This window comes from Brassica napus, chromosome C7 (genome assembly GCF_020379485.1).
Source record: "Brassica napus cultivar Da-Ae chromosome C7, Da-Ae, whole genome shotgun sequence".
Classification (NCBI taxonomy): domain Eukaryota; kingdom Viridiplantae; phylum Streptophyta; class Magnoliopsida; order Brassicales; family Brassicaceae; genus Brassica; species Brassica napus.
Window position 1 is genome coordinate 6,671,635 of NC_063450.1, and position 25,754 is coordinate 6,697,388.

The window sequence follows — 25,754 nt, forward strand, 5'->3', positions numbered from 1 at the left end:
GCCTTGAGCGATTTTATACATATATCTGAAGGAACTCTTTGTTTCTTTCGCCCATTGTTTCAATATGGAAACCATTCGTTCTTATATCTTTAAAACTCAATAGGCTGATCTTGCTCTTAGAGCTGGGTGAATATAAGACATCACTGATTTCTAGATGCATACCCTTAGACAATAATATATTAGCCTAGCCATAGTCTTCTTTCAGACTGGCGATACCTGCTTTAGTACTTATATTGGCGTTTTTCAGTGTACTCATATAGAAAAATCATTCATTCATTTAATCTAAGTAGACAATGTAATAGAAATAAATTCAAGGAGATAAAAATCAGAGAAAGCATACAAGCAAAGCAATCACACAAGTTTGATGTCGAAATCAGATTATCAACTTGATTCTTTTAGGCAATCATAAGTCTCATATTCCATAAGATCATCTTGATCATGTTCGAAATTATTTTCACCATCTTTATAGACCAAGTGGGTTTCAGGATTCTTCCCTTTCAGACTCTCTTTGGGAGTCCTTCATATCTTAGCCCAATGGTTCTCCATTCCACATCTATGGCACACTGATTTGGTTGAGCTTTGTGGTTTAAAAGATATATCACGGCCACTGCCTTGACCATGGCTCAAATTGGGTTGATACCCACGGCCTCTGCCATAGTGATTCCCACGGCCAGATGTGTTATAGTGGCCATGGCCACGTCCTTTCCACCCTCCACGGCCATGGCCGTGTGGTCTATCATTCTGGACGTAGTTACCTTTTTTTTCCTGCGGCCTTATTGGTATCAGGTAATGGGGTTAATCCAGGAGGTCTCAATTCACTGTTTCTCATCAGTAATCCATTATTTTGCCCAGCTAGCAATAGACTCATCCACGGACTTATAGTCCTGGATTCTGGGATTCCTCCAATCAAATAGGACCTTTGGTAATAACACCATTCTTTGGTGATCATATCTCGATTTTTAACTATGTCCAAAGGTCTAAAGGATTCTCTATAGTGAGATACTGATCTTTGAGACTCTTAATAAGATGATGGCTAATAATTAATATTGTCATGTATCAATCTTTCTCATTTGGCATTATCGCCTTTTGTGATTCATTCACCAAGTCCTTTGACTTTAGGATAAACTCAGTATCCAGTGCCCATTTCAAATAATTATCTCCAGAGAGATTTAGGGCAGCAAAATCCAAGTTGATTTTTGACATCTCAAATCATATATCAATCAATTTTAGATCTCATAAAATATTTAAAATACGACCATAAACAAGACATGCTATCAAGTCAATACATTTCTAATAAGCAAACAAGCCACACGACGAAATGTGATATAATACAATAAGGCCACACGACCAAAGTGATATATGATGCATAATAAGTCACATAGATCTATCAAGCAAGGGTATCGACCAAACAAGCAATTTCTATATGTTTTCATGTGGCCATATGGTTATAATGCAAACCTAGCATACTGATTCTATATGTACAGGAGTGGAATTATGGAACCTCAATTTAAAACAATCAGATCATGCAAATGTGATAATAATCAGATCATGCGTATAACATAAACATGTTGGTCAGGATGATATATGATGCAAACTGGCCACACGACCAAGTAGATATGATGCACTCAATCTTAGCAATCAGATTCCATATGTGCAAGGGTAATATTAAAACATTCAATCAAGATTTAGCAATTAATCAATCAGTTTCAGGTGTGAGATTTAGCTAGACTAACAATCAGATTCAATTAGGTTTTATCAAGACTAGCAATTGGATCAATAATCAAAAATAATCAAACGGATTCAAGCATTACACAATTTAGGGTTTCGATCCAAAAATAGGGTTTCAATCATGAAAAACCAAAACAATCAGTTTCAAGGCTGATTCTATCAATTTTATTAATCAGTTTCAAGGCTGATATTTATCAGTTTCAAGGCTGATATTAGCAAGATGCAATCAAGCAATCTGATTTTAGGAATACGCAAATTAGGGTTTAGGGTTTCAATTTCGAAATTAGGGTTTTATCAATCAATCAGCTTCTAGCAAATAATCTTAAACCTTAGAACAGTTGATTATATCATGAAACTATCAACCTAGTATAATATGAAACTTCAAAACATTCAATTCGGATTATGCAATACACGGATTCTATTTTAGGGTTTATCAATTCGAATTAGGGTTTAAATTATAACAGATTCTAACATGCAATATTAAACCTCAAATCATTCAATCAGGTTATAAAAACTATCAATCCTAACTCACACGAATTTAAACCTCAAGAATCATGCAATCAGATCATTCTGATTTTAAACAAGTAAACCTCAATCAATCTATCAACCTATCGGATTATATAAGCAAAGCAAGCTAGCAACCTATTGGATTCAATCAATGTTTTAACAGGCTGGTCGGTTTAAACAATTTTAAATCAGATGAACAGTTAACCAAGCAGGATGAGAAAATAAATCTATCAATTTAACGGTCAAACAATTCTAGCAACATAGCATCAGATTCAATCAGATTTAAAACCTCAATGATCAAAACCGAAAACAGTTTTGATTTCAAAATATTCGATTAGGGTTTTAATATGTGATTTGATAATTATAGTATAATTAATTCTGATACTTTTATTATTTAGGGTTTATAGATATATGATTAGGGTTTATCGGATTTTAACTTGTAAAAACCGATTTGGGGTTTTAATCATGTAGGAACATGATTTAGGGTTTGGGGTATCGAACTTTTAGAGCTTCGATTTACTCAATTAGGATTTTTGATCTATTATCTTATGGTTTTGATTCATAAAGATTAGGGTTTTAGGGTTTCATTCTTTATCCTTTCAATTAGGATTTTTGATGTATTATCCTATGGTTTTGATTCATAAAGATTAGGGTTTTAGGGTTTCATTCTTTATCAATCAATCCATGTTCGATTATGGATTCTTAGGTTTTGAATTACCTTTTAACCTTAGATGATTGTTGAATCGGACCATCAAAGGAGTTGAGCCGCGAGCTGGACATGAACGGGACGCGAGCTGTCTGATGCTGTCGCGAACGAGGAAGAGGTCGCGTGCTGGAGCTGCTCTCGGGTCGCGAACGTCTGAGCTAGGATCATGAATGCCTTGGGTTGAAGCTGATAGGGGACGCGAGCTGGAACAGACGCGGGAACAAGAGACGCGATCAGGGTTTAGGGTTCGTCGGATCGCCGGCTAGGGTTAGGGTTTTAGGGTTTTTCGATTTGGATATTAGCTTAGGGATTTAAAGTTTCGTGCTGATAACGTAAAGTCTATCTTTATTCATAACATAGAGGTTCCTTATATAGGAAATTACACCGTCATAGATAAATGGAAAGATTACAAATCATAATCTCTTGGTTATGAGTCATCCACAATCTGGTTCATAATAATATCGTTGTTTTTTTTTTGAAATAAATATAATAATGAAACAGAAGCAATATTTGTTTTGAAAAAAATTCTCTTCAGAAATAATACCCTAAACCAAATTAAGGTTCCTGGACCGAAAAGTTCCATTATCAAACCGTTGAAGCTAAATCGACCCAGGCTGACCCTAAATTGATTTTCAAACTGACCGTTCTTCTACTAGAGCTTACCAGAGAGAAGGCAATGGCGGATACGCAGACCTTTCTACGCGATCGCTGCTTAACCGTTTTGAATCTCCCAGAAAAAGGCCGCTCTCTATTCATCTCCAGAGACTTTCGTCCAGGTTCATCCCTCTTATGGTTTCGTTTGAAAAGTGCTTTTTATTCGGCGGCTGAGGTTTTAGGTGTTTTCTTTTTCTTTTCCTTTTCAGGAGAAGTGATTCTGAGGCAAGAGCCGTATGTTTCTGTTCCGAACAACAATTCTTCTGAATCAAGATGTGACGGATGTTTCAAGACCGATGGCTTGAAGAAATGTTCTGGTTGTCAAGTGGTTTGGTACTGTGGGAGCTCGTGCCAGGTATAATGGAGTCCATATTCGATTGATAATTGATTCGTTATTGTAACCGGTTTATTTGTTTGTTTTTTTATTGTTTTCAGAAGTCAGAGTGGAAGTTGCATCGCCATGAATGCAAAGCTCTCTGTAGGCTTGAGAAGGAGAAGCGCATGTTAGTGACTCCTACAATACGTCTGATGGTCAAACTTTACCTCAAGAGGAACTTCCAAAACGAAAAGGTTTATATCATTTGATAGATTCACCTTTTACTTCTTTAATTGACTATGTTGTTTTGGCTCTGCCTAGTGTGGATTCTTTATAGTATCCTAATTTCTTTCTTAATGTGTTTACATATTACAGGTCATACCGATCACGACAACAGATGATTACAGTTTGGTGGAGGCTTTGGTGTCGCGTATCCTCTCTATTTTGGTGTTTAGTTTTGTGGAATTGATGATCTTGCTTATCTTTTTTTTTTTTTTTGTCTTCTTTAACTGTTTGTTTGGTAGATATGCCTGAGCTTGATGAGAAGCAGCTGATGTTGTATGCGCAAATGGCTAATCTTGTGAACTTGATACTTCAGTTTCCTGGTATTGATCTCAAAGAGATTGCCGAGAACTTTTCAAAGGTTCGTCATCAGTGCCTTTTGTCTCTTCTTCTGGTGTTATATTGACACAAACTGAATTTTCTTGCTGCAAGCTGCCGTTGATAGTTTTCCTTTTTGTTAGTCTGCATGTTTAGCGATGATTACTTAAGCCACTTTCACTTATACTGAACGCAGTTCTCGTGCAATGCTCATAGCATTTGTGATAGCGAATTGAGACCTGAGGGGATAGGATTGTTTCCCTTGGTTTCCATCATTAATCACAGGTAAAATTTGCTTCATTATTCTGTTTTCTTTGTGTTTTTAAAATCAGTTTTTCTCCTGCCTAACCCTTCTCCTCTGTAGCTGCTCTCCCAATGCGGTACTAGTGTTCGAAGAAAAGATGGCGGTTGTTCGAGCTATGGACAACATATCAAAGGATTCAGAGGTAGTTTCATCTCTGAGTCTTTCGTATATGCTACTTGCACACTGACATGATATAGCTGTTAGATCATTTGTCTGTGATCAGGTAACTATCAGCTATATTGAAACCGCTGGAAGCACTCTAACTCGGCAGAAGTCTCTGAAAGAACAATACCTCTTCCACTGTCATTGCGCACGATGCAGTAACATTGTAAGTAGTCACTAACTCTTCCACTTATCAACGAATGGAGTTTGCATTTGACCAGCATTTGTCGTTCCTTAGGGAAAACCTCATGATATTGAAGAAAGTGCGATATTGGAAGGCTATCGGTGTGCCAATGAGAAGTGTAGTGGTTTCTTACTCCGTGATCCTGGTATGTAATGACTTGTCTACATAGTTTATGTTTCCAAGAACATTCTTGATCCCTCCTATCTCCTTTTTGTTTGGCTTTTGCAGATGAGAAAGGCTTTGTTTGCCAGAAATGCATGCTTCTTAGGAGCAAGGAAGAGGTTAAAAAGTTGGCGGGTGATGTGAAAACAGTTATAGCGAAGGCTCCTGCATCTCCTTCGGCAGAAAGTATATGTTGCCTACTTTGCTTCCTCAGTGCCTTCTTGGTTACGTTAGATTTGTGTTGCAAGTTGTCTGAGAGAATCTTTGACAATTTTCAGATACACAGGACGCCATTGCGCTGTATAAGACGTTGGAGAAACGACAAGAGAAGCTTTACCATTCTTTCTCCATCACTTTAATGAGAACTCGTGAAAAGCTTCTTAAGGTGCGTTTCTTTTGGAACTAAAGTTTTGGACTCTTGGAAGTTGTACAGAATTTTAAGAAGACGATACAAATGTGGTGTCTCAAACTTACTATTACGCATTCTTCTGCAGATGCTGATGGAAGTAGAAAGCTGGAGAGAAGCTTTGAGTTATTGCAAACTTATAGTCCTTGTTTACCAAAGTATGTCTGCTTTCATCTGGAATATTACTTTACTCCTTGACGCAGGAAGTTTGATTAATACTTTTTTCTTTTGGACACCTTAGAAAACGATAAGCAAACTTCTACTAGTGTAGAATTTATATTTCGAACAAAACTTAGAAGCTTTTAACTGTACAAACTAATTGCAACTGAGGTAATGTACTAGGCACTAGCACACTACATATATTGACTAGCTGCTAGGGAAGTTGGCAGAGATGTAAACATAGTGATATGATAATTGTAAAATCAGTCAAATGCTGTTGGTGGTTATATGTAACTTGTGCTTACTTTGTTCACATAATTGCAGGAGTATATCCAGCAACCCATCCTTTGATTGGACTGCAGTTCTATACCCAGGGAAAACTCGAATGGTATGAAAGCTTCTTTAATCCTTTTATCTCATTTACTGTATTAACTGGATTATATTTGGAGCTTCAAAGAACTGATTAATACTCTATATCATGACATTTTAATGCTCCCATCCCATCGAAATCCGTAGGACCAAATAAGCCTTTCTGAACATTATCAAAGAACCCATTCCACTACATTCTTTCAAGCTGCTTTATTTACTAATAGTGCTTAAGACTCTTTTTAACCGTGACTAGTATGGGTTTATAGTGGTAGGAGGAACTTGGTTATAAAGCCTTCATAGTTTGATACCTTTGGGTTTGAATGCTCAGGGGGATAAAAACTCTGGTTCATGATGTGCATGCAGGCACTGACCAAACCATATTGGATTTCTACATATTTATCTGAATACGAATGCAATAAATTGGCAACAGTTTCTATCAAACTATGTTGACGAAAATGCATAATTGTTATGTTTGCAGGTTGCTAGGGCAAACCGAAGAGGCGGTGAGTTCACTGATTAAGGCATATGACATTCTGCGGATAAGCCATGGAACAAGTACACCTTTCATGAAAGATCTCTCAGCAAAGTTGGATGAAGCTCGTGCAGAAGCTTCTTATAAGCTGCTTGCATTAGAAGATGGCAACTAGCAAGTTCTTGATGCAAGTTCTTGATCCTACTCTTCTTCTCGTGAATCCCTTTCTTTACTCTCGGCAATTCTTGAATTGTCTTGAGAAATTCTGGAGCTGAAAAAGAAAAACTGATTTTGTATTTGATCAGAACCGGTTCTATGCTATGGTGATTATATGAAAAAAGTGGAAGAAGATAATCAGGACCGGATCTATCTGGACACACAGTTTAGTGAATTGGTCTCTGTCCCCAAATTGTTTTTGAAGTTATATAGACAAGACATGGCCCCTCGATCATAAAAGAAAATTACTAAAATTCTTAATAAATATTTAGTCTCCAAATCTCAGATCCGTTGCTTAGATCATCAAAGATTTATTTACTTTTAACACAAGACATGAGACAGACAAAACAGTCTTTTAAAAGGTCGATTTCAAGCTGTTTGTGATAACGAACCGGTTTGATTATCTTTTTGTATTACACTAGATTTTGACCCGCGCTTTTATTTGTTTCAATTCGGTTATGTTTTTAGTTTAAAGAGATATAAAATTCGTCAAATTATATATGGATTCGAACTTAGATGCTTTGATCTGGTTAATTTTGGATATTTTGTATGATATATTGGTTCTCGGTTAAATTTCAATTTAGTTATAGTTTGTCATGTTATACAAAATATGAATATATATATATGTTCATAGCTGGATAGTTATTTTTATATTTGATGTTTGGTTATTTTAGTTTGTTTATTACTGCACTCCTTCAAAATTTAAATTTGTTCAAAGAATTTTATCCATGTGTTTTTAATTTGGAACAATAACTAAATGCAAATAATAATAAAAAAATTTGAATCATACTCAGCCTTACAATTTATTTTATTAAGTTTCCTATCATTTTAAATTTTATTATAGATTTTTTATAAATGGATTCAAAAAGAAAAGTCCATCTCATTAATTTATATTGGGCTTATAATTCATATAAATTAGACTTTTTGACCATTGTTTAATTTTGTTTGTAAAACATTAAATGAGCTTCCAACATATTTTAGGCTTGTAGCTTTTTGCCCGAATATATCCAATGTTTAAAAATTAAAAAAAAAATTGTGATATAGTTATCAAAGTTATCGAGAAAAAACAAACAGAAAGTAATGTCTTTAGTAAAAAAAAAATAAACGAAAGATAGCAGCTATCTTCGTCCAAATCGACAATTCTGGAAAAACTGAAGAAAACTATCCTTCTTCAGTTCGGAGAAAGGAAAACAATTGGTTAAGGATGGATTGAGAAGATAAATGATCAAATCTTTCCGGAAAGAGATCTTTCAAACATGCATCCTCTTGACAATCGGTAAGTTTTTTGTTTGATTTAAGAGTTCTAATATCGTCAGTTATTTTTTTGCTCTCACTCTGATTATATATGTACTTTTGGGATGCAGGACAACAAATGTAGTTTTGAGATGCAGGACAATCGGTACTCACTGTCTTTTTGTTTGTTTATTTTAAAATTACTATGATTATAATCACTACAAGAAAACAGCGGCATACTGAGGGAAAAAATCGTCGGTATGTCGTCGGAATAACGCTATTCCGACGACATACCGACGAAAAAAGTCCTCGGAAATAACTCCTCGGAAATTCATCTTTCCTCGGAAATCCCTCGGAAACTTCCGACGGAATTTCGAGGAAATGAATTTCCTCGGAATATTCCGAGGACTTTTTTCGTCGGAAATTCCTCGGAATATTCCGAGGAATATGTCTTCGGAATATTCCGAGGGATACACTTCCTCGGAATATTTCCAAAATTCAAAAAAAAATTATAAATTTATTTTTTTAAATTGAAATTCAAAAATATAAAATTAAAATTGAAATAGAAAACATATTTAAAATACAAAAAATAATAAAATAGTTTTTATAAATAAAAAAATATTTTATAAATACAAAATTAGTTTTAATAAATATAAATATTTTTATAAATATGAAATCATCTTTTTATAAATACAAAATAGTTTTTATAAATACAAAAAATAATAAAATAGTGTTTATAAATTAAAAAAAAGTTTTATAAATAAAAAATTAGTTTTAATAAATATAAATATTTTTATAGATATGAAATCATCTTTTTATAAATACAAAATAGTATTTATAAATACAAAAAATAATAAAATAGTGTTTATAAATCAAAAAATGTTTTATAAATACAAAATTAATTTTAAAATATGAAATCGTCTTTTATAAATCCAAAAAACGAATTTATATACAAAGAACGTTTTGTATATTTAAAAATAGTTTTTATAAATACAAAAATAAAAAAATAGTGTTTATAAATCAAAAAAATGTTTTATAAATAAAAAATTAGTTTTAATAAATATAAATATTTTTATAAATATGAAATCATCTTTTATAAATCCAAAAATCGAATTTATATACAAAAACGTTTTGTAAAATCGAATTTATATAAACGTTTTGTAAATACAAAAATAATAACAATTTATAAAAAAAGTTCTAAATCAATTCAACACAACCAAATCACAATTCTAAACCTATTACACAACAAATCACAATCCTACCCAATCACCCTAACAAAAATCTATAAAAAAAACTTCTAAAATCATCAAATCTACTTAAAAACTTAACAAATAGGACCTAAGAGAGTGGGATAAGGTCCTTACATGATTTGTAAAGGAATGGAAATGATTCGCCGGAGAGATCGTCACGAGAGAAGGTGGAGAACGCCGGAAGGAGAGAGAGATCGCCGGAGAGGAAGAAGAGAGAAATGGGGAAGAAGAGAGAAATGGGGAAGAAGATGCGGTTCGAGTTTATAAAACCTTGGGTCTGACGGATATTTTCCGTCGGAATTCCCTCAGTATTTTCAATTTCAATTTTCGCGAAATATTTGGCGGCTTGTTTGCCCGGTTAAATGAAAATATTCCGAGGAAATTCCGACGGCCACTTAAATATCCGTCGGAATTTCCTCGGAATATTTTCATTAATTCGAGGAAAAAGAATATCCTGTGCATGTATTTCTATTAATTTATATTGTTCCTCGGAATTTCCTCGGAATATTCCAAGGAAATACCGAGGAACTAGTGTTTGGGGTTTCAAAACATCAATTTTTTTTGCCGTATTTCATTTCTTATACAATTGTAATGCATACCATTGAAGATTCTTTGTATAGATGAGCATAAACCATGAAATAACAAATTTCAAAACGAATTGTAAGTATTCCCTTTACCGTTCATTAAAGTGTATAAGTGTTTCTCTTATGTTGTGGGGATTTCGTTCATACAATCGGAAAAGTGTTTATTATAGGGTAATGAACAAATTTTTGACTTCATAATGAACGTAAGACACTTAATAAGGGTTATATAGGTGTTATTCAAACCGCAAAACGTTGTTTTCGGTTTAAAAACCCTATTTCCTCGAAATTTCCTCGGAATATTCCGAGGGAATTCCGAGGAAACCCTTTTCTTCCTCAGAATTTCCTCGGAATATTCCGAGGAAATTCTGAGGAACTAGTGTTTGGGGTTTCAAAATCTCGAATGTTTTTTTATAAACGGATCGATCGATGTATTTATGTCCAAAAACGCATCGATCGATCACTAAGATGGACCAAAGCGTAACAATGTGATCGATCGATGAGATTATCCCATCGATCGATCAAGGATATCAAGTGTTCCTCGGAATTTCCTCGGAATATTCCGAGGAAATTCTGAGGAACTAGTGTTTGGGGTTTCAAAATCTCGAATGTTTTTTTATAAACGGATCGATCGATGTATTTATGTCCAAAAACGCATCGATCGATCACTAAGATGGACCAAAGCGTAACAATGTGATCGATCGATGATATTATCCCATCGATCGATCAAGGATATCAAGTGTTCCTCGGAATATTCCGAGGAAATTCTGAGGAACTAGTGTTTGGGGTTTCAAAATCTCGAATGTTTTTTTATAAACGGATCGATCGATGTATTTATGTCCAAAAACGCATCGATCGATCACTAAGATGGACCAAAGCGTAACAATGTGATCGATCGATGGGTATATGTCCAAAAACGCATCGATCGATCACTAGTTCGTCGGAATTTCCTCGGAATATTCCGACGGATTGATGTTTCCTCGGAATTCCGTCGGTATATTCCGAGGAAATTCCGAGGATTTCATTTTCCGTCGGAATGTCCGTCAGAATACCGATGTTTTCTTGTAGTGAATGCATATTGATATCTACATTTAAGATCTCTGTCCCGTAAATATTTTATAAAGTGGGCTTCCTCACTACAACTTATAACCCATACGATGACTAACTATATTTTTGGTAGGAAAAAAAAGTTGTTAAGATAACGACTAATACTACCAAATATATTTTCTCTTGAATCAGCTTTGCGGGTCAAAGTTATTAGGGTTCTTTGATGGTCTCATAAAGCATCTGACTCATACTTTATCACAGGTAAATGGCGGATCAAGATTTTGATGTATTTTTTTCTAATTTGTTCTTGATATTTTAACAATCCTATTTCCCTCTTTTGTTATAGATCGATATTACAATTACAAAGGAGACACATCTATACTATTAAAAAGAGTCTAAGTTTAAGAGAATTTCTAGCTACCGTCAAGAGAGTTACCTCTTGTTCAGTGACAAATACGATTCTGCTATTCCCTTTCCCAGTCAGGTAAATTGCAATCTCATGAGCTCAAACTGTTGCTTTTCAAATATGTAAAGAATTCAAAGTGATATTGAAATGAAATTATTATATGACAACATAAAATAAGTTTAATCAGATCACAAAGATTATAATAAGCTTGTGTAGAAGTCAATAATTCAGCCACGGTTTTATCATCATACTGATCCCAAGTGTCAATTTTGATCACCTTATTCTCGTGACGAACCATTTGATTGTTGGAATCGTTTGATTCAACAATTGACATGTTTGTTTTATCACACTTAAACCTGGACATGTCGATATTTAATTAAAATATTATTATAAAAACTGAGTCGTAAACTCTAAAAGAGCTACGTATAAACTTTCAAGAGTCTCAAAATTACTCACATTTCTTTCAATGCAGCACTCTCCTCTGTTGGTGGATTGATCAATAATTGAGAGGTATCAAAAGCATAGTTTACTTAAAGCAAAGATATATATATATATATATATATATATATATATATATATATATATATACATATATATATATCATTGTTTAAAAAAAGATAAAATTAATTTATATTAGAGTAGTAAAGGATATTTACTTCTAAATGATCCAATTTTTGCAAATCGGATCAAACATACAACCACTCCCAACTGTGCTTCTTCTATATATGATTCCAAAGTATCAGCAAAGTTCCCCTAAAGACAACATGGTATGCGTTCATCACTACAAATAAACAGAAAATAGTTAAGTCAAAAAACATTACGATTCATTAACTAGAAAATGTGACCACTTTCTTTGTTATAACTTACTTTATGTCTCTGAGAGTGAATTCAATCTTCTTTTTTTCTTTCCCGTTACTACATTGGAGAGTTAACTTTTCTCCAATATCTATGGCTTTCCCCACAACATCTAGATAAAACCAATATATTAATAAACAATAACTAAACAAATTACAATACAAAACGTTTTAAAAACATGCCAATCAAGAGATTATTGTCTAGATGTCCACTCAATATAGTTTCAAACTCCACTAAATCCAGAAACATATCGATATTATTGTATTCATATGGAGCAATTGAGGTTCATGAACAACAGCTTATAAGGGTGATTGGTAGGTCGATATCCACCTCCTGCTGGAGTTATCACAAAATTTTCTAGGTTTTTCCATTCACCCACACGGCATTCCGCACTCAAACTAAGCAAGTAATTTTTTTTTTTGCAAGATGGTTGAATTTTGTTTCCTTAAAATAATGAAAACAGAGTTTTTTAAGTAAAAAATGTTTAATCATAATTTGTTAACAGTATGGAAATATTGCATATTATAGAGACAAAGCAGATCAAAATCGTTTACCTTCTTGTCAGCAAAAATGATTTTCATGGTTTCACCGAATTTACTGTGTTGTTTCCAGGTATGAAAGACCTTGACTTGGACCCACCACTCAGGTTTGTACGGCCTGATATCGGACATGTAAGATAGCTTTGGTGTAGCCTTCATTTCCTTAATTAAGGTTTGTTTTTTACCACGGTGTAAGGTGGTTTATGTCGAGTATTAGGTATATATAGGAAAGGAATGGAATATAGAATGCCTTGGGAATTAGGGTTTGTTATAAATTCGAAATATATTATCTTTGGATTCCGCCAATATGTTGGGATTGTCTTTTGAGAATATACTTTGAGAATATTAACTTGGTGGTTATTGTGCGAAGATATATTGGCGAGAACAATGCAAAATATTAAACCAACTAATTAATGAATTAATGACTTATGTTGCGTCAGTGTCTGATAGAATATGCTTAAAAAATTTTGAACTGTTATTGTGTTGATAGATTTTAGATAACCGATTGGCAATAATTCGAAGTGGACAAAATAAGTTTATATATATAACCCATAAAACGTGGAACATAATAATATCTTTATTATATATAAAGATTAATATGAAGTGGTAGTCTGCTATAAATATTTACAAAGTCCAAGGGGATGTCAAAAAGAGTGCTGCTGTTTTAACTAGTGGCGGAGCCCCGCGCGAGCGCGGGGATGTTGTGAACACTTGAGAAGTTGTTGTTCGAAAATGCTGACGGAGTTGGAGTGTTGTAGACGAAGAGTGAATAAAAGTATAAGAAGAAGGAGAGGGTAGGTTTTTTTTTGTAATGCTAAGTAGTTGACATGTATAAAGTGTGATATCTGCTATTATAGGAATGTAATATTGTAATGTAAGAATGATGTGGAATTTACGTTAAAACTGCATGGCATTTTTAAAAAAAAATTGCAACAACTATTATAAAAATGACGTCAACCCGTGTCATTAATTTGAGAGCTGTGATCCTCTCATATGCAATACATTGAAGGAAAAAAAACCTGAGAAAAGAGCAAATTTGAAAAATCTGAAAGAGTAAATGCATAGTAATATTGAAATAGCTAAGATGTGGTAAGCAGAGTTGGGCAGACGTTTTGGTTCCTTCAAAGACTCACTCACGTGCGTCTTTGCGTCCACTTTGTTCGACTTCAACGGTTGACGTGTTGCTGGCAGAATCGGAAGTGGATGCTTCGCCGAATTTCCTTACAGTATCTGGGGTTTCATAGTTGTTGAAATCCTAGGGATATTAACAGATGTGCCTTTAAAACTTACAGTGAGAATAAAAGATGTAGGTGAGTATATTAGTGTAATACCTCTGTGGTAATCTGCCCACTGATTGCAGAGACTGTGAAAGGGCAGCGGGAAGAAGCCGAATTGCTGGGCGAGACACGTATATGGAAAATAAATGTCTGCCCTTCAAGTTCCTCAATGCATTTAGGGAGTTTCCCATTGACACCACTATTGACCTGTAGTTGTATTGAGATCTGAGTGATTGCAACAGTTTTGATAAGTGTTTGTGGCTTTGAAATAACCTCATTGAGAGGCAGATTAGCTGCGTCTTGCTTAGTGAGTTTGAGCATCTCCTTGTTTAACACGACAACAATGGCATAATTATTCCCATCATCAACCAATAATTCTACACGGTACCTGTTATCAGCGATAGCATTGATGATCCGAATGTAGATATTTGTAAATTTTTTAGAAAATGAGATCGTTGAATTCTCACCTCACAACACCGGTGATATTGGAAGTAAAGCATCGGTTGCAGTGGAGAGTTGCGCCAGATTTCTCAATTTCTTTGCTGCAATGAACGCAAGAGAGATAGTTCCAGCCATTTTGGGTCAAGACCTCAACAATCCGGGCTTTGCAGATAAAAGAAGCTTCCTGTTTGTTTACCCAGTTAAAGATGGTCCATTTGAGATTATAATTTTAAGGAGAAAAGATAAAAAATCTGTTGGAAGTCTATTAGATACCTGGGTGGTAGTGCTGGAGAGGAACATGTTGAGATCTCCAACTGAGCAAAGTTGTTTGTTACTGATTGTGGCGTTGTCGTCCAACCAGTTGAAGTGCTCACCTCCTGCACCACTTAAGCTGTAGACAGATAGTGTGTTTGTTTATTTGAGGACACATCAAAATATCGTGTAGTCCGATTTTTGAAAACAAAATTTACCTCAATTTGAATTGTTTGATGTCTGGGAGGCCGGGGCTGAAAAAAACTCTAGTAGCCGGAGTTGAGCTGAGGCAGAGGTTATCTGTATCAAGAAGATTTTTCTGCTAAGTAGTGGTCTAATATGATTTGAAAGCTATTATATGTAATCTACCTCCACTTTTTTTTGGGTTCACACTTGTGACAAGCATGACAGAGTTGTGTTTATCCAACAAGTTTAGTAGACCCTTAAACATTGCTGCAGCAGCGTCATATAAAGACAAGCACACTTCGATGTTCCTACCATGTGATTATAGAAATGATTAAAATGAGGAGATAATAAAGGACATATGTTTAAAAATGTAACTATATGGGTACGTACGGGGCAATGAGGAAACCAATGAGAATTGGAGAAACGACTTCAGTGTTGTTCAGTTCATAACCTTTGACAGATTGGATTTGACCAACAACATCTGCCATGTGATTACCAGGTTCAGTTGTTTTTATTTACGAAATAATATGAAAACAAATAATTTGGAATGTATTAAAACAAACCAGGTAATTCTAAGTTGGTGTTGGCAAGGATTTGGAGATGAGCATACTCGCGAACCATAAATTTCTGGTGGTTGATAACTGGAACATTGTTGATCACTGGATCAATAGTTGTCTGGGCGGTGAAGCAGATGACGTAAGTTTGATCCGTAATCTTGTACGTATGTGGGCATTTTTGAACCTCAAAGTCTGCAACTTTGTAGATGTTACCCTCTTGTAAAGATCCACGGAAGTGGACGGCTTGATCAGCCGGAATAAATCCGTTGATCATTGAATCCTACAGAAAATGTACGATGATTTTAATTCCTGGCATTTTATAAGCAAAATAAAATAGAGATTGATATATGAAGCTTATTGTGAGAATATGAGTATACCTTCTCATCAAGGAAAAGCAAAGTGATTCCTGTGAGTTCACTTGGATTGTTGATGTTAGGCGAGTCCCAAAATCGAAGTAGACGACCAAGGATAGATTGAGAGGATCTCCCATGTTGAAGGGCAGGAAAGGTTGAGTGATCAAGAGGTTGATGAAAACCGACAGCGTCAGAGGAAGACATTTTGAAAGAAGTTGCGTAGGTTTTAGATAGAAGTAAAATAGGAAGGGATTGTGAAGAATCAAGCTTCGCTTATAGGTGGCTAATTTATAGAAGTTGAATTCAAAAAACGGTTTCATTGTTTGGAAGAGAAAGGGTTGGAGTATGAATTGGTTGTAATGGATGAGATTTAATTGCTGAATTTATGAGGACTATGAAACTGAGGAAAACGAATCGATTGGTAGGAACGGAGTTAAGATTTCAGAAGTTGGGAGGAAAATTGTTTTTGCTATACTTCGGGTATAGCAAAGATGGCTAGGTTTGAATACGCAGAAGAACAGTGGAAACGTAATCTGTTAGACAATGAAACGGGAGAGAATGGAGATATGGTGTGTAAAAATAAGAGGATGATGTTTTATGGGCCTGATAGGGAAAGTTATGGAAAGTCTGTATTGGTAATTTGGGTTTCCAAATACTTTGGGCCGTAATGGACCTTAAGTTTTATGTGATAAAATAATACTATTTTGAAATTGGATTGGGCCAATTAATTTTGTGTAGTAGTGAAATTGTAAAAAAATCAGTTTACAGAGAGTATTTTTGTTCGGTGGAAGAACGACAAAAAAGTATTAAAACTCTTCTCCTCTTCCAATTTTCAGAACTCCAGCTCTGGAATTGTATTGAGTGTACCTTTCCTGTACCAGAAAAGTGATTGTTTTAAGCTACGGATTCTTTCTAATAATCAAGTGATTACAGTATTGCAATTAATTTGTCACCTCGCTGGATCTTCTCGATGTAGTTTTACAAAGGTATGGAACTCACTCCCCGTCTTCTTCAAAACCTGCAATTTGGAAGGACAATTTGGGTTGGTTAGAGTGTCTTACTATGTATATATTAGGAAGTTCTTGTGTTGACCTGTTGTTTGGGGCAATCCATTGAAAGCTTCTCTGTAGACGATATTAGCAATGCTGTTCGTCAAGCCACTTGGTTTTGTTAGGCTCAAAACCTTTAGTCCTTTTGGTGTGGTCACTCTTGATAGTGCCACATATAATTGACCGTGGGTGAAAACTGGTTTGGGCAAGTACAGAGCAACCTTATCCAATGTTTGACCTTGACTTTTATTGATTGTCATTGCGTAGGAGACTCTAACTGGAAACTGGCGTCTTTTGAGAGTGAAGGGATGATTGGACTCTGTTGGTGAGAGGACGATTCTAGGTATGAGGACAGGCTGCTTTGTTGTGGAAGAGGATAACACTTCTGCCTTTATAACTCTTTCTCCCAGGTGCGTGATTATAAGTCTTGTACCATTGCATAATCCCTCAGCTTGGTTTATGTTGCGAAGGAGCATGATTGGGACCCCAACTTTCAGACAAATTCTATGCGCAGGCAAACCTGGAAATTCTAATGCATTGAGATATTCTAATGGATAGGATAAATCAAACTCTCCTGAATGTTTTTCATCCTCAGCGAAGCTGTCAGAGCTTAAGTATTCGTGCTCACAACCCGGTATCTTGGAAAGCAAGTAAGTGTTGATCTCATCAACTGTAGCATTCCTTGGAGTTAATATAGCCGCATCCTTGATTTTTTCCAAGTCATTGTAATCATCATTGAAATTTGTAAAAACAGACTTACAAAGGCTATCAAGGGGGTTAGAAGTTACTGGGAGAAGGAGAGAATCGTGTATCAGAATCTGATCTTCAACAGATTCTGTGTACATTTCTTTCTGAGGCGTGAGTGGTGCCATGCCATCACCAACTTGTAAGATCCATTTCGCAAAATCTTTTGCCTCGGTTTGGACTCGCATATTGATGGAGAGGACATAAATTTGGCAGTGGTTCCAGAGGTGTGACTGATTGACAGCTGCATTCACGGTGTCTTGGCGTGTTCCTTGTGGTATCACTGGAAGGATCTGCCTAAAGTCCCCACCTAACAGGACCGTTTTACCACCAAAAGGTTTGTGTAACGCTGTTTCATCAGATAATGATAAAATATCTCTGAGTGTGCGATCTACAGCTTCAACGGCATGGCGATGTGCCATAGGCACCTCATCCCAGATAATAAGGTCCGCTTGGCTCAGGAAGTTGGCGAGGGTGGTTCCTTTTTTAACTTCGCAGAAAGTATCTTCATGGAGCTTGAGAGGGATTTTAAACCTTGAATGGGCTGTACGACCTCCGGGAAGAAGCAGAGCAGCAATTGCAGAGGAGGCTACAGGTATAACTTTTTTATTTGAAGATCGCAGAGCGGAGATTATTGTTTTGTATAAAAATGTTTTCCCTGTTCCGCCTGCGCCGTAAATAAAAAATAATTTTCCCTCGTTTTCCAATACTGATGTCATTACATCGTCGTATATAACCCTTTGTTCTTTGTTGAGTTTAGCAAACAACTCTTTATGGATCCTACTTTCTTCTGCGGTGTCAAACTGGTACTGGCGAGCCATCTTTTTGTTTTTCATATCTTCTAATATTGCTTTGCACGGCAGTGGCATTCCAGTGAACTCAGTAAGCGATGTCTCATGGTTTTGTAGGAGGCCCTCGATCTCAATGAGCGTGTACTGCTGGAGTTCATGGGGGGTGAGTTCAAGGTCAGGGAATTGTAGTAACCGTCGCTGGTGGGGCAAAACGTCTTCTGACATACACTGCCAAGTGTTGTTCCAAAGTTTTTGACGGTCTGAAACTTGGCAGAATATGAGGATTAATACAAACAGGCGTCGAAGGCATCTAGGCGAAGAGAACTGTGAAGCTTCAATCATTGCGTCCTGCCATTCTTTGTCTCCATCGAGCAAACCTCTAGCTAAGCAAGCGGCTTGGAATGTATCATGTTTAGTGTCACCCACTGTGTATAGATCATCATAGCATGTTGGCCCTTTCACGAGGCTGACTAAGATCCTTAGGTAATATCTATCTCCAGCATTAGGATGGATGTTTACAAGCCTTCCAATGGTACCTTTTTGCTTGCGTTTGGAGTAAACCTTGTTCGAGTTGTCCCACACAAACATCGTAAGCATCTGAATATAATTCAACTGTCTGGCTTCTTCGTACAGCCTGTTCATCTCAAACCATTCAGTAAGCATTGTTCTTCCATGTGTATAACGTACTGCAACGTTTTCTAGGTCCTCGTTCTCGTCAAAAACTGCTGTTTGTTCACCAGGTAAATGAACAGGAAACTTTTGAACTGCTGGGGTGTTATGATGGACATCAAACATAAAAATTCTCCACATAGATTCACAAGCAGACAGGTACCGACCTTCCAAGTAATTGTTTATTTCGTTCGTTGGTTTTTCTGAGGTGCTTTTGTGATCCTTAGGATTCTTCGCTCCATCATTATGGATAACAAACGCTGCTCTGTCCACACCTTTTGTTATGTATTTGAAAAGGTATTTAATCGCACTTGACTTGTTGCACCATTCAACATTGACATGAGCCTTGTACTTCTTTAGAATCTGTAAATTATGAGGGACAACAAAAGAATTGTTGAGAGTAATGCTTCCTTTTTTCACATTTCTATCAGACTGTCTCCGCCGGTACAGAACGTAGCCAGACTCATTAATCTGAGTATGAGGAACGAAGCTGCGAGGAAATTTCTTGGTACATACACCATTATCCATACAAGGAGAAGATGGTCTGTCTTTGCCACATGGACCATGCATCATGTGCTGCTCAACCAAACTGTAAGCCTCAGGATCTGTTTCTTTATCTGGTAATTCCGCAGAGATGATTTTATCTATATCACTACTTGTTGGATTCTTGAAATCACCTTCTAGCCATAGTAATATGTGAGCATGCGGGAGGCCTCTTTTTTGAAATTCTATGGTGTAGACCACTGCATTTAATGTATGAAGTTTTAAATTTTTTATTTGTTTTAAGGAAATGTAGGAATAATGATAGTTTGTTTTTATAAATTGATACCTGCTATTGGGCGAGGAAAGAATAGACCTTTCTTGAAATCTGACATGAGCTCGTCTAGCTTCATTTTGAAGACTCTGCATTCAAGGTCAGGACGATCGTTTGGATCATCGGTCCCATACAGCTGTAGATGGTTTGAGAGTTCAACCCACTTTGGATTTGTTGTCATTGTGATAAATAAATCAGGGTTTCCATACCATCGGCATATAGCCATTGCATCATGATACTTTTCTGCCATGTATCTTGGACTTCCTGTATAAGAAGCAGGTAATATAACTCTCTTTCCTATAGACTTTGCATCTGTGTCACCTTTCATGACTGCATCTTTCACATTGTTGTAGAGGTCTGCTCTGATTTTTTTTTTATTCAGTCTGAACCAGCGCAACCTCTCCTGCTCGATGGAGGTGTATGCGTCAACTATATATTGGTGGAGCAAGCGCTTAGAACTCACAATAATCATACCTTCATTCAATCTAGTTTGAATTTGGTAAGCAAAGTATTCCCTCTTTGTCACATAAGCCCTCTGTCGAGTGATTCCATCAACGTTGATTACTGGAATGTTCTCGTTGAATCCTGATTGGCCATAAGGGAATAGTAGAGGGTATTGCAAAGTCATATAGAGAGGATGCATATCACTGATTTGTTGTAACCCTGCTGATTTATGTTGCACAATGATATCCCTATCACCCATATCCTCTGAAAGATCTCCAACAATTAAACCCGCAATCTCATCTGTCGTAGGCATATCATACTGACGACCACGTCTTGGCTGAGCTATCAATCTTATTCTAAGCTCTGGACATTCAGTTTGTTCATGAAGATCCCGAGCTTTTCTGAATATCTTGGCGAGACAGTTGTGGGCGTCAACAGTTTCAATCAGGGTTTTAACAATATTACCATCTAGTTCCCCAGCTTTGGTTGTCCTCTTCACGGCTGAGATTCTATTCTTCACCTCATTAGCGGTATCAAAAATGTAAAGCTGGCTGAACTTGGGAGGCTTTCCTGATGGAGGAACCAAGGATCCTATTTTGTGAGAATTTTGCCCATGTATTCGGAAAGTGAAAGGTCCAGCTTTGTGCATCACTTTCGAGTCTATTTTAGCCCCCATAGAGGTGAACGCAAGGATCGAATTATAGGTCCGGATATTATGTTGGAAGTGCAGAGAGCCGGAAAGGAGTGTTTTGAGTGATTCAGGTGGGTGTGGTTCGGGTGGGAGCTTAACACGACCCTGCTGACAGCATACACTAAAGATCGGAGTTCTGTTTCTGCCTCTAGTGCCTTTCTTTTCCTGTTCCCATACAAGAGCATGACAATCTGGCATTCTTGAAGCTCATTATCTCTACTCTTACGTTTTCGTGTTGACACTTCCTGCTTACTTTGGGGTGTCTCTGCAGATGTATATGAAGGAAATAGAGTTAGCAAAGGTATGGTTTTTTTTTTCCACTCCTAATGATCATATTGTCAATTTAAAGGTTTATAAAGATATGAATTATAGTGGATAAGCGAGTTTGAAGCAGTTGTGAAAGCATGACGTATACTGTTTAGTTTAATGGCTTGTCTTCTTGCAAGGACAATAGCTCTCCGCATTTGCCTAGCTTTCTTTTGTTCACCTGTGAATATTGTTCTGTTAATAATGTGGATGTCACCTTATTGTTACAGGTTGTTCATGATGTAATATGAGTAGGAAACCTTTCCGGTAGCTTATTGCCGCTGCAGATGTGTATGTCAAAGGAGGAGTTCCTGTGTTGAAAAAACTTGGTTTCATTAGATGATAAGATGATGATAATGGTGTGGTCTACGTTAATCGGGAATCATTACAAACCTATTTCGTGGAAGGTATTTTGGTCATCTCCTTTAAATCTTTTGTTTATTTCGGCTGCCGTGGGAATGTTTGGTTTTCTTTTCATCGGAGTTGCACCTAAGTTGTTTCTCTATTGCTGTGTAATTTTCTCTGTAAAAGTTGATATGAGTAAATGATTAATACATTGATACTTGATTTTGTTGATGTTGGCAGACGTTCAGAGGACTCCTCATTTACCAACCCAAAATGAATTACCGTTTCGGATAGGTTTTGATGGCATTGAAGATGGTACATGTGTCATGAACTGTTGCAAATATAACGCTTGAGAATGTGATTTCAGTTTGATGCATGTTCCTACAAAAGTGTATATGTTTTTTGTAGACGATCTTCCATAACTGACGTCACGATCATACCATGATTATAGGAAATAGTACAGTATATTTATTTATAAAACTTATTGAATAATAAGTCTTCTTATTGAGAGAAATGTATTTATTGATCAAATTTAAACCGAGAACATACGATAAAACAGGAACAGTTAATTCTTTTTAAAAACCGAAGTTGGTTTAAGGTAGGACATTAATGTGCACCCCTTCTTTTAGTAAATTATTTATTAATAAAACAATTGAGACGTACATGTGATCGTATGTTATACATTAACTTAGGCTGAGTTTTAAGTCTATTATCGACTTATTTGCGGGCGTAGATGTGTGATTTATTAAAGACGATAAAAGTGGTAGGTGGTATTTTTTTTATAAGATGTTATAAGTAGAGCAAAGTGCAAGGCAACGTTTATTTGGTATTTGGTTCACAATTCTAATGTCTTGTTATACGAAAAACAACAACCATGCAAAAATTACGTCAACCCTTTTTTTTGATAAATATTTTAAACCATAAGTTTCTTAATAAAAGAAAAAACCTTCAAATATAAAAACTAAAGCAAAGTCTGGGAAAAAAAAAACATAGTACGTAAGGAAATTGGAAAGCAAAGAAAGCAGAAGTGGGTTGACGCTGCGACAGCTTTGTAACTTCACTCACGGGTACGTTTACGGACACCTCCTTTGCCTCCAGAATTTGAAGGATTTGGTTCTTTCTCTTCACCTCCAGTCATGTTGATGCCTGTCATGTTGCTGCCAGTTGCCGATGCTTCACCACCTTCCACCTGAACTAATTCAGCTGCATTGGTCTTGAAAGTCTGTAAAACAGTTCACCTTATGTTAGTCTGACATCTGTTAGATGAACAATATGTAGACACTATATTATAATACCTCGGGAACGATGGTGTCAACGATTGCAGAAACTGTGAAAGTACGGTGATTTGGTGTGAAATTGAATGGTGTCACACGTATCTGGAAGACAAAATCTTGTCCACCAAGGTCTTTAAGGCATTGTGGGAGTTCCACGCCACCACCACCATTTATCTGCAGTTGCAGCAACGTTGAGGATTATATATAGATTTTCTGACAAGTAGTTGCGATGCGCAGATGGTGAGAAAAGGAAATAACAAACCTCATTGAGGGTTAGGGCAGCTGCATCTTGCTTAGTCAGTTTAAGCATTTCCTTGTCGAACACCACAAAAGTGGCGTTATCTTGCCCATCATCAACTAAAAGTTCAACACGATACCTGAGATAAGGGTGACTTTAGAGTCAGCACTCAAAAATAGTTGACAATCATGTACATCTAATAATAGTTAAATTACTACTTGATGACACCGGTGATGTTGGGATTAACACAACGGTTGCAACGAAGAGAAGACCCATCTTTGTCTAGCTTCCTGCTGCAGCCAGTGCAAGAAACGAAAGACCACCCATTTTGCTGCAGGACATCAACAACCCGAGCCTTGCAAATGAATTCAGCTTCCTGTGTCTTAACAAAGACAGGAGATACAACATTCAGTAATACTGGTATATTACTCAATCACATTATAAACATACTTGTCCTGGAATAATACCTGCTCGTTAGAATTGGAAATGAACTTGTTTAGCTCTCCTATTGAGAGGACTTCTTTTTTCCTAATCCCTTCTTTCGTATCGATACACGTAAAAGCTTCTTGGACTGGTCCATCTAACCTGAAAACAGATGGCATAGAACGTTAATTAACCACAAGGCCGAATATTATTTCAACCAAAACACCTAATGAATTCAAACCTGGCCGTGAACTCGGAGATGGCTTCAAGGGTGTTGTCGAAATAAAACTTCGTCGCTGGAGTTGAGTTGAGGTATAGGTTACCTGATGAATGAAAAGTGCTTTAGATGTCATTTGGTTAACCATCATTAAATTGATGCATAAGTTAACAGTTTACGTACCTCCAAATAGTTTTGGATTCACGGTAGTGACCACCATCACTGTCTGTGTCCTGTCACCGGAGCCGATGAGTCCCCTAAACATTGATGCAGCATCATCCCACAGAGATAGGTAAACGACCACCCTCCTAAGTAGTAAATAAAAATATGCTATTATGCTAAAGATGACCAGCCCAAGAAATTAAGTTATTACGCTAAAATAAACAGCCCTAGAAATGTTAACAAAATTACGTACGGTTCAATCAGGAAACGAATAACCACTCGGGTCGTAACCGTAGCGTCATGCAAGTCCGAACCTTGGACATACTGAATTTGCCCAACAACATCTGTGATGTGATTAAAAAAATTGAATAGTATGTTTTGTTCACAAATATATGATGACATAATACAGTAAATAGCAAACGTTAATTTAAGCAAACCTGGAAGTTCCAAATTAGTGTTCGCGAGAGCTTGGAGGGGGTCAAACGAACGTAGCATGAATTTCTCAACGTTGATGACAGGAGCATTTTCGATAACTTCAGCAATGGTTGTCTGGGGGATGAACCGGATCACAAAAGGGTGATCCGTAATTTTGTACATATTTGTACATCTTGCAACTTCAAAGCGGGAGACTCTAACAACTGAACCCGCTCGCAAGGACGGACGGTAAAAAGGAGCGCGACCAGCAGGAATGAATCCATGTATGACGGAATTCTGCAGTGAGACATTTAAGATTAAGATTATCGGTTTGTCATAAAATTAAGATCCAAGGAAAAAACATTATGGTTACAATACCTTCTCGTCAAGGAAGAGGAGAGTGATGCCCATGAATTCACCTTGCTTCTTGATGTTTTTCGAGTCCCAGAAACGGAGGAGACGACCAACAATCATCTGGGCAGATCTACCCAGTCGGAGAGCATCGAAGGTGGAGTGACCGAGAACAACATCGGAGGAAGCCATATCTGACAAACTTTCTAGGGTTTAGAAAATGATAAACTGACAAAGATTTGAAGGTGCAATCGTCCTCTGGAGAAGCTGATATATATAGATTGAACGCGAGGAAAACGGTAGCGGCGAGATCTGGGAGTAATCTTTGCAACAATAACTCGTGAATTAAAGCTGCACATCGAACCTAAACGGAGGTGAAGTGAAGAAATGAGAAGAGGAACGGGTTTTTTAAGATCACAAAACAGAAAACGGCGGTTTCATCTTCTGAGGAAGGTAACATCGACGAAGCACTAATTATGAAATATTCACGGAACGCAACGTTTTAACGCATGAGTGAATGTTTGCAAGGTTTGCCCAAGTCAGCCCACACCACAATGGTCAAACATAACAGGCCCAAGCAAGAAACCGCGCAAACAAATCAAAACGACAAACTTAACAATAAATGGGGACCCACAAAATTAATGTTCTGCATACGTGGATGCTTTGAGAAGAGAGAAAAGAGCCTCATTATATATATGATTGTATTGAAGTGGTAGTCTGCTATAAATATTTACAAAGTCCAAGGGGATGTCAAAAAGAGTGCAGCTGTTTTAATTGTAGTATTGATTAACCAGACCAACCAGAATGTGTCAAACCAAAACCGGTGATAACTAAATGACCGGACAAATGATTGTATTCCTAAAAAAAGTTTAGGTTCGATGATTACATTTATTTTAAGAC

At 36.5% G+C, this 25,754-nt stretch overlaps 4 protein-coding genes across 6 annotated transcripts; 1 reads left to right on the forward strand and 3 right to left on the reverse strand.

Annotated features, from left to right (window-relative positions):
* Positions 1-3,503: 3,503 nt before the first annotated feature.
* On the forward strand, positions 3,504-7,138 carry LOC106445079 (histone-lysine N-methyltransferase ASHR1). Its single transcript, XM_013886563.3, has 14 exons — positions 3,504-3,717; positions 3,805-3,950; positions 4,031-4,165; positions 4,287-4,341; positions 4,436-4,554; positions 4,708-4,796; positions 4,876-4,957; positions 5,039-5,143; positions 5,216-5,306; positions 5,390-5,509; positions 5,602-5,708; positions 5,818-5,887; positions 6,213-6,276; positions 6,736-7,138. The coding sequence occupies exons 1-14, from the start codon at positions 3,618-3,620 to the stop codon at positions 6,902-6,904; spliced, it is 1,452 nt and encodes a 483-aa protein (XP_013742017.1). The 5' UTR covers positions 3,504-3,617; the 3' UTR covers positions 6,905-7,138.
* Positions 7,139-13,775: 6,637 nt separating this feature from the next.
* LOC106449090 lies at positions 13,776-16,877 on the reverse strand. 2 transcript variants are annotated; one of them, XM_013890896.3, is made up of 10 exons: positions 15,947-16,877; positions 15,576-15,849; positions 15,403-15,493; positions 15,196-15,320; positions 15,045-15,126; positions 14,848-14,965; positions 14,601-14,758; positions 14,407-14,521; positions 14,188-14,340; positions 13,776-14,111 (listed from the first exon to the last, which is right to left on the reverse strand). In XM_013890896.3, the coding sequence occupies exons 1-10, from the start codon at positions 16,124-16,126 to the stop codon at positions 13,986-13,988; spliced, it is 1,422 nt and encodes a 473-aa protein (XP_013746350.1). In that variant the 5' UTR covers positions 16,127-16,877; the 3' UTR covers positions 13,776-13,985. The 2 variants fall into 2 exon arrangements, with proteins under 2 accessions (XP_013746350.1, XP_048619608.1); XM_048763651.1 differs by having other exon boundaries at positions 14,188-14,521.
* A 40-nt stretch (positions 16,878-16,917) lies between these two features.
* Positions 16,918-21,109, reverse strand: LOC111207940. Its single transcript, XM_022706553.2, has 3 exons — positions 20,005-21,109; positions 17,015-19,918; positions 16,918-16,940 (listed from the first exon to the last, which is right to left on the reverse strand). The coding sequence occupies exons 1-3, from the start codon at positions 21,107-21,109 to the stop codon at positions 16,918-16,920; spliced, it is 4,032 nt and encodes a 1,343-aa protein (XP_022562274.2).
* A 1,549-nt stretch (positions 21,110-22,658) lies between these two features.
* LOC106447786 lies at positions 22,659-25,328 on the reverse strand. 2 transcript variants are annotated; one of them, XM_022707198.2, is made up of 10 exons: positions 24,882-25,328; positions 24,527-24,800; positions 24,343-24,433; positions 24,111-24,235; positions 23,952-24,033; positions 23,755-23,872; positions 23,506-23,663; positions 23,312-23,426; positions 23,071-23,223; positions 22,659-22,997 (listed from the first exon to the last, which is right to left on the reverse strand). In XM_022707198.2, exons 1-10 carry the CDS (start codon positions 25,044-25,046, stop codon positions 22,833-22,835), a joined length of 1,446 nt encoding a protein of 481 aa, XP_022562919.2. In that variant the 5' UTR covers positions 25,047-25,328; the 3' UTR covers positions 22,659-22,832. The 2 variants fall into 2 exon arrangements, with proteins under 2 accessions (XP_022562919.2, XP_022562918.2); XM_022707197.2 differs by having other exon boundaries at positions 23,506-23,669; positions 24,882-25,327.
* Positions 25,329-25,754: the final 426 nt, after the last annotated feature.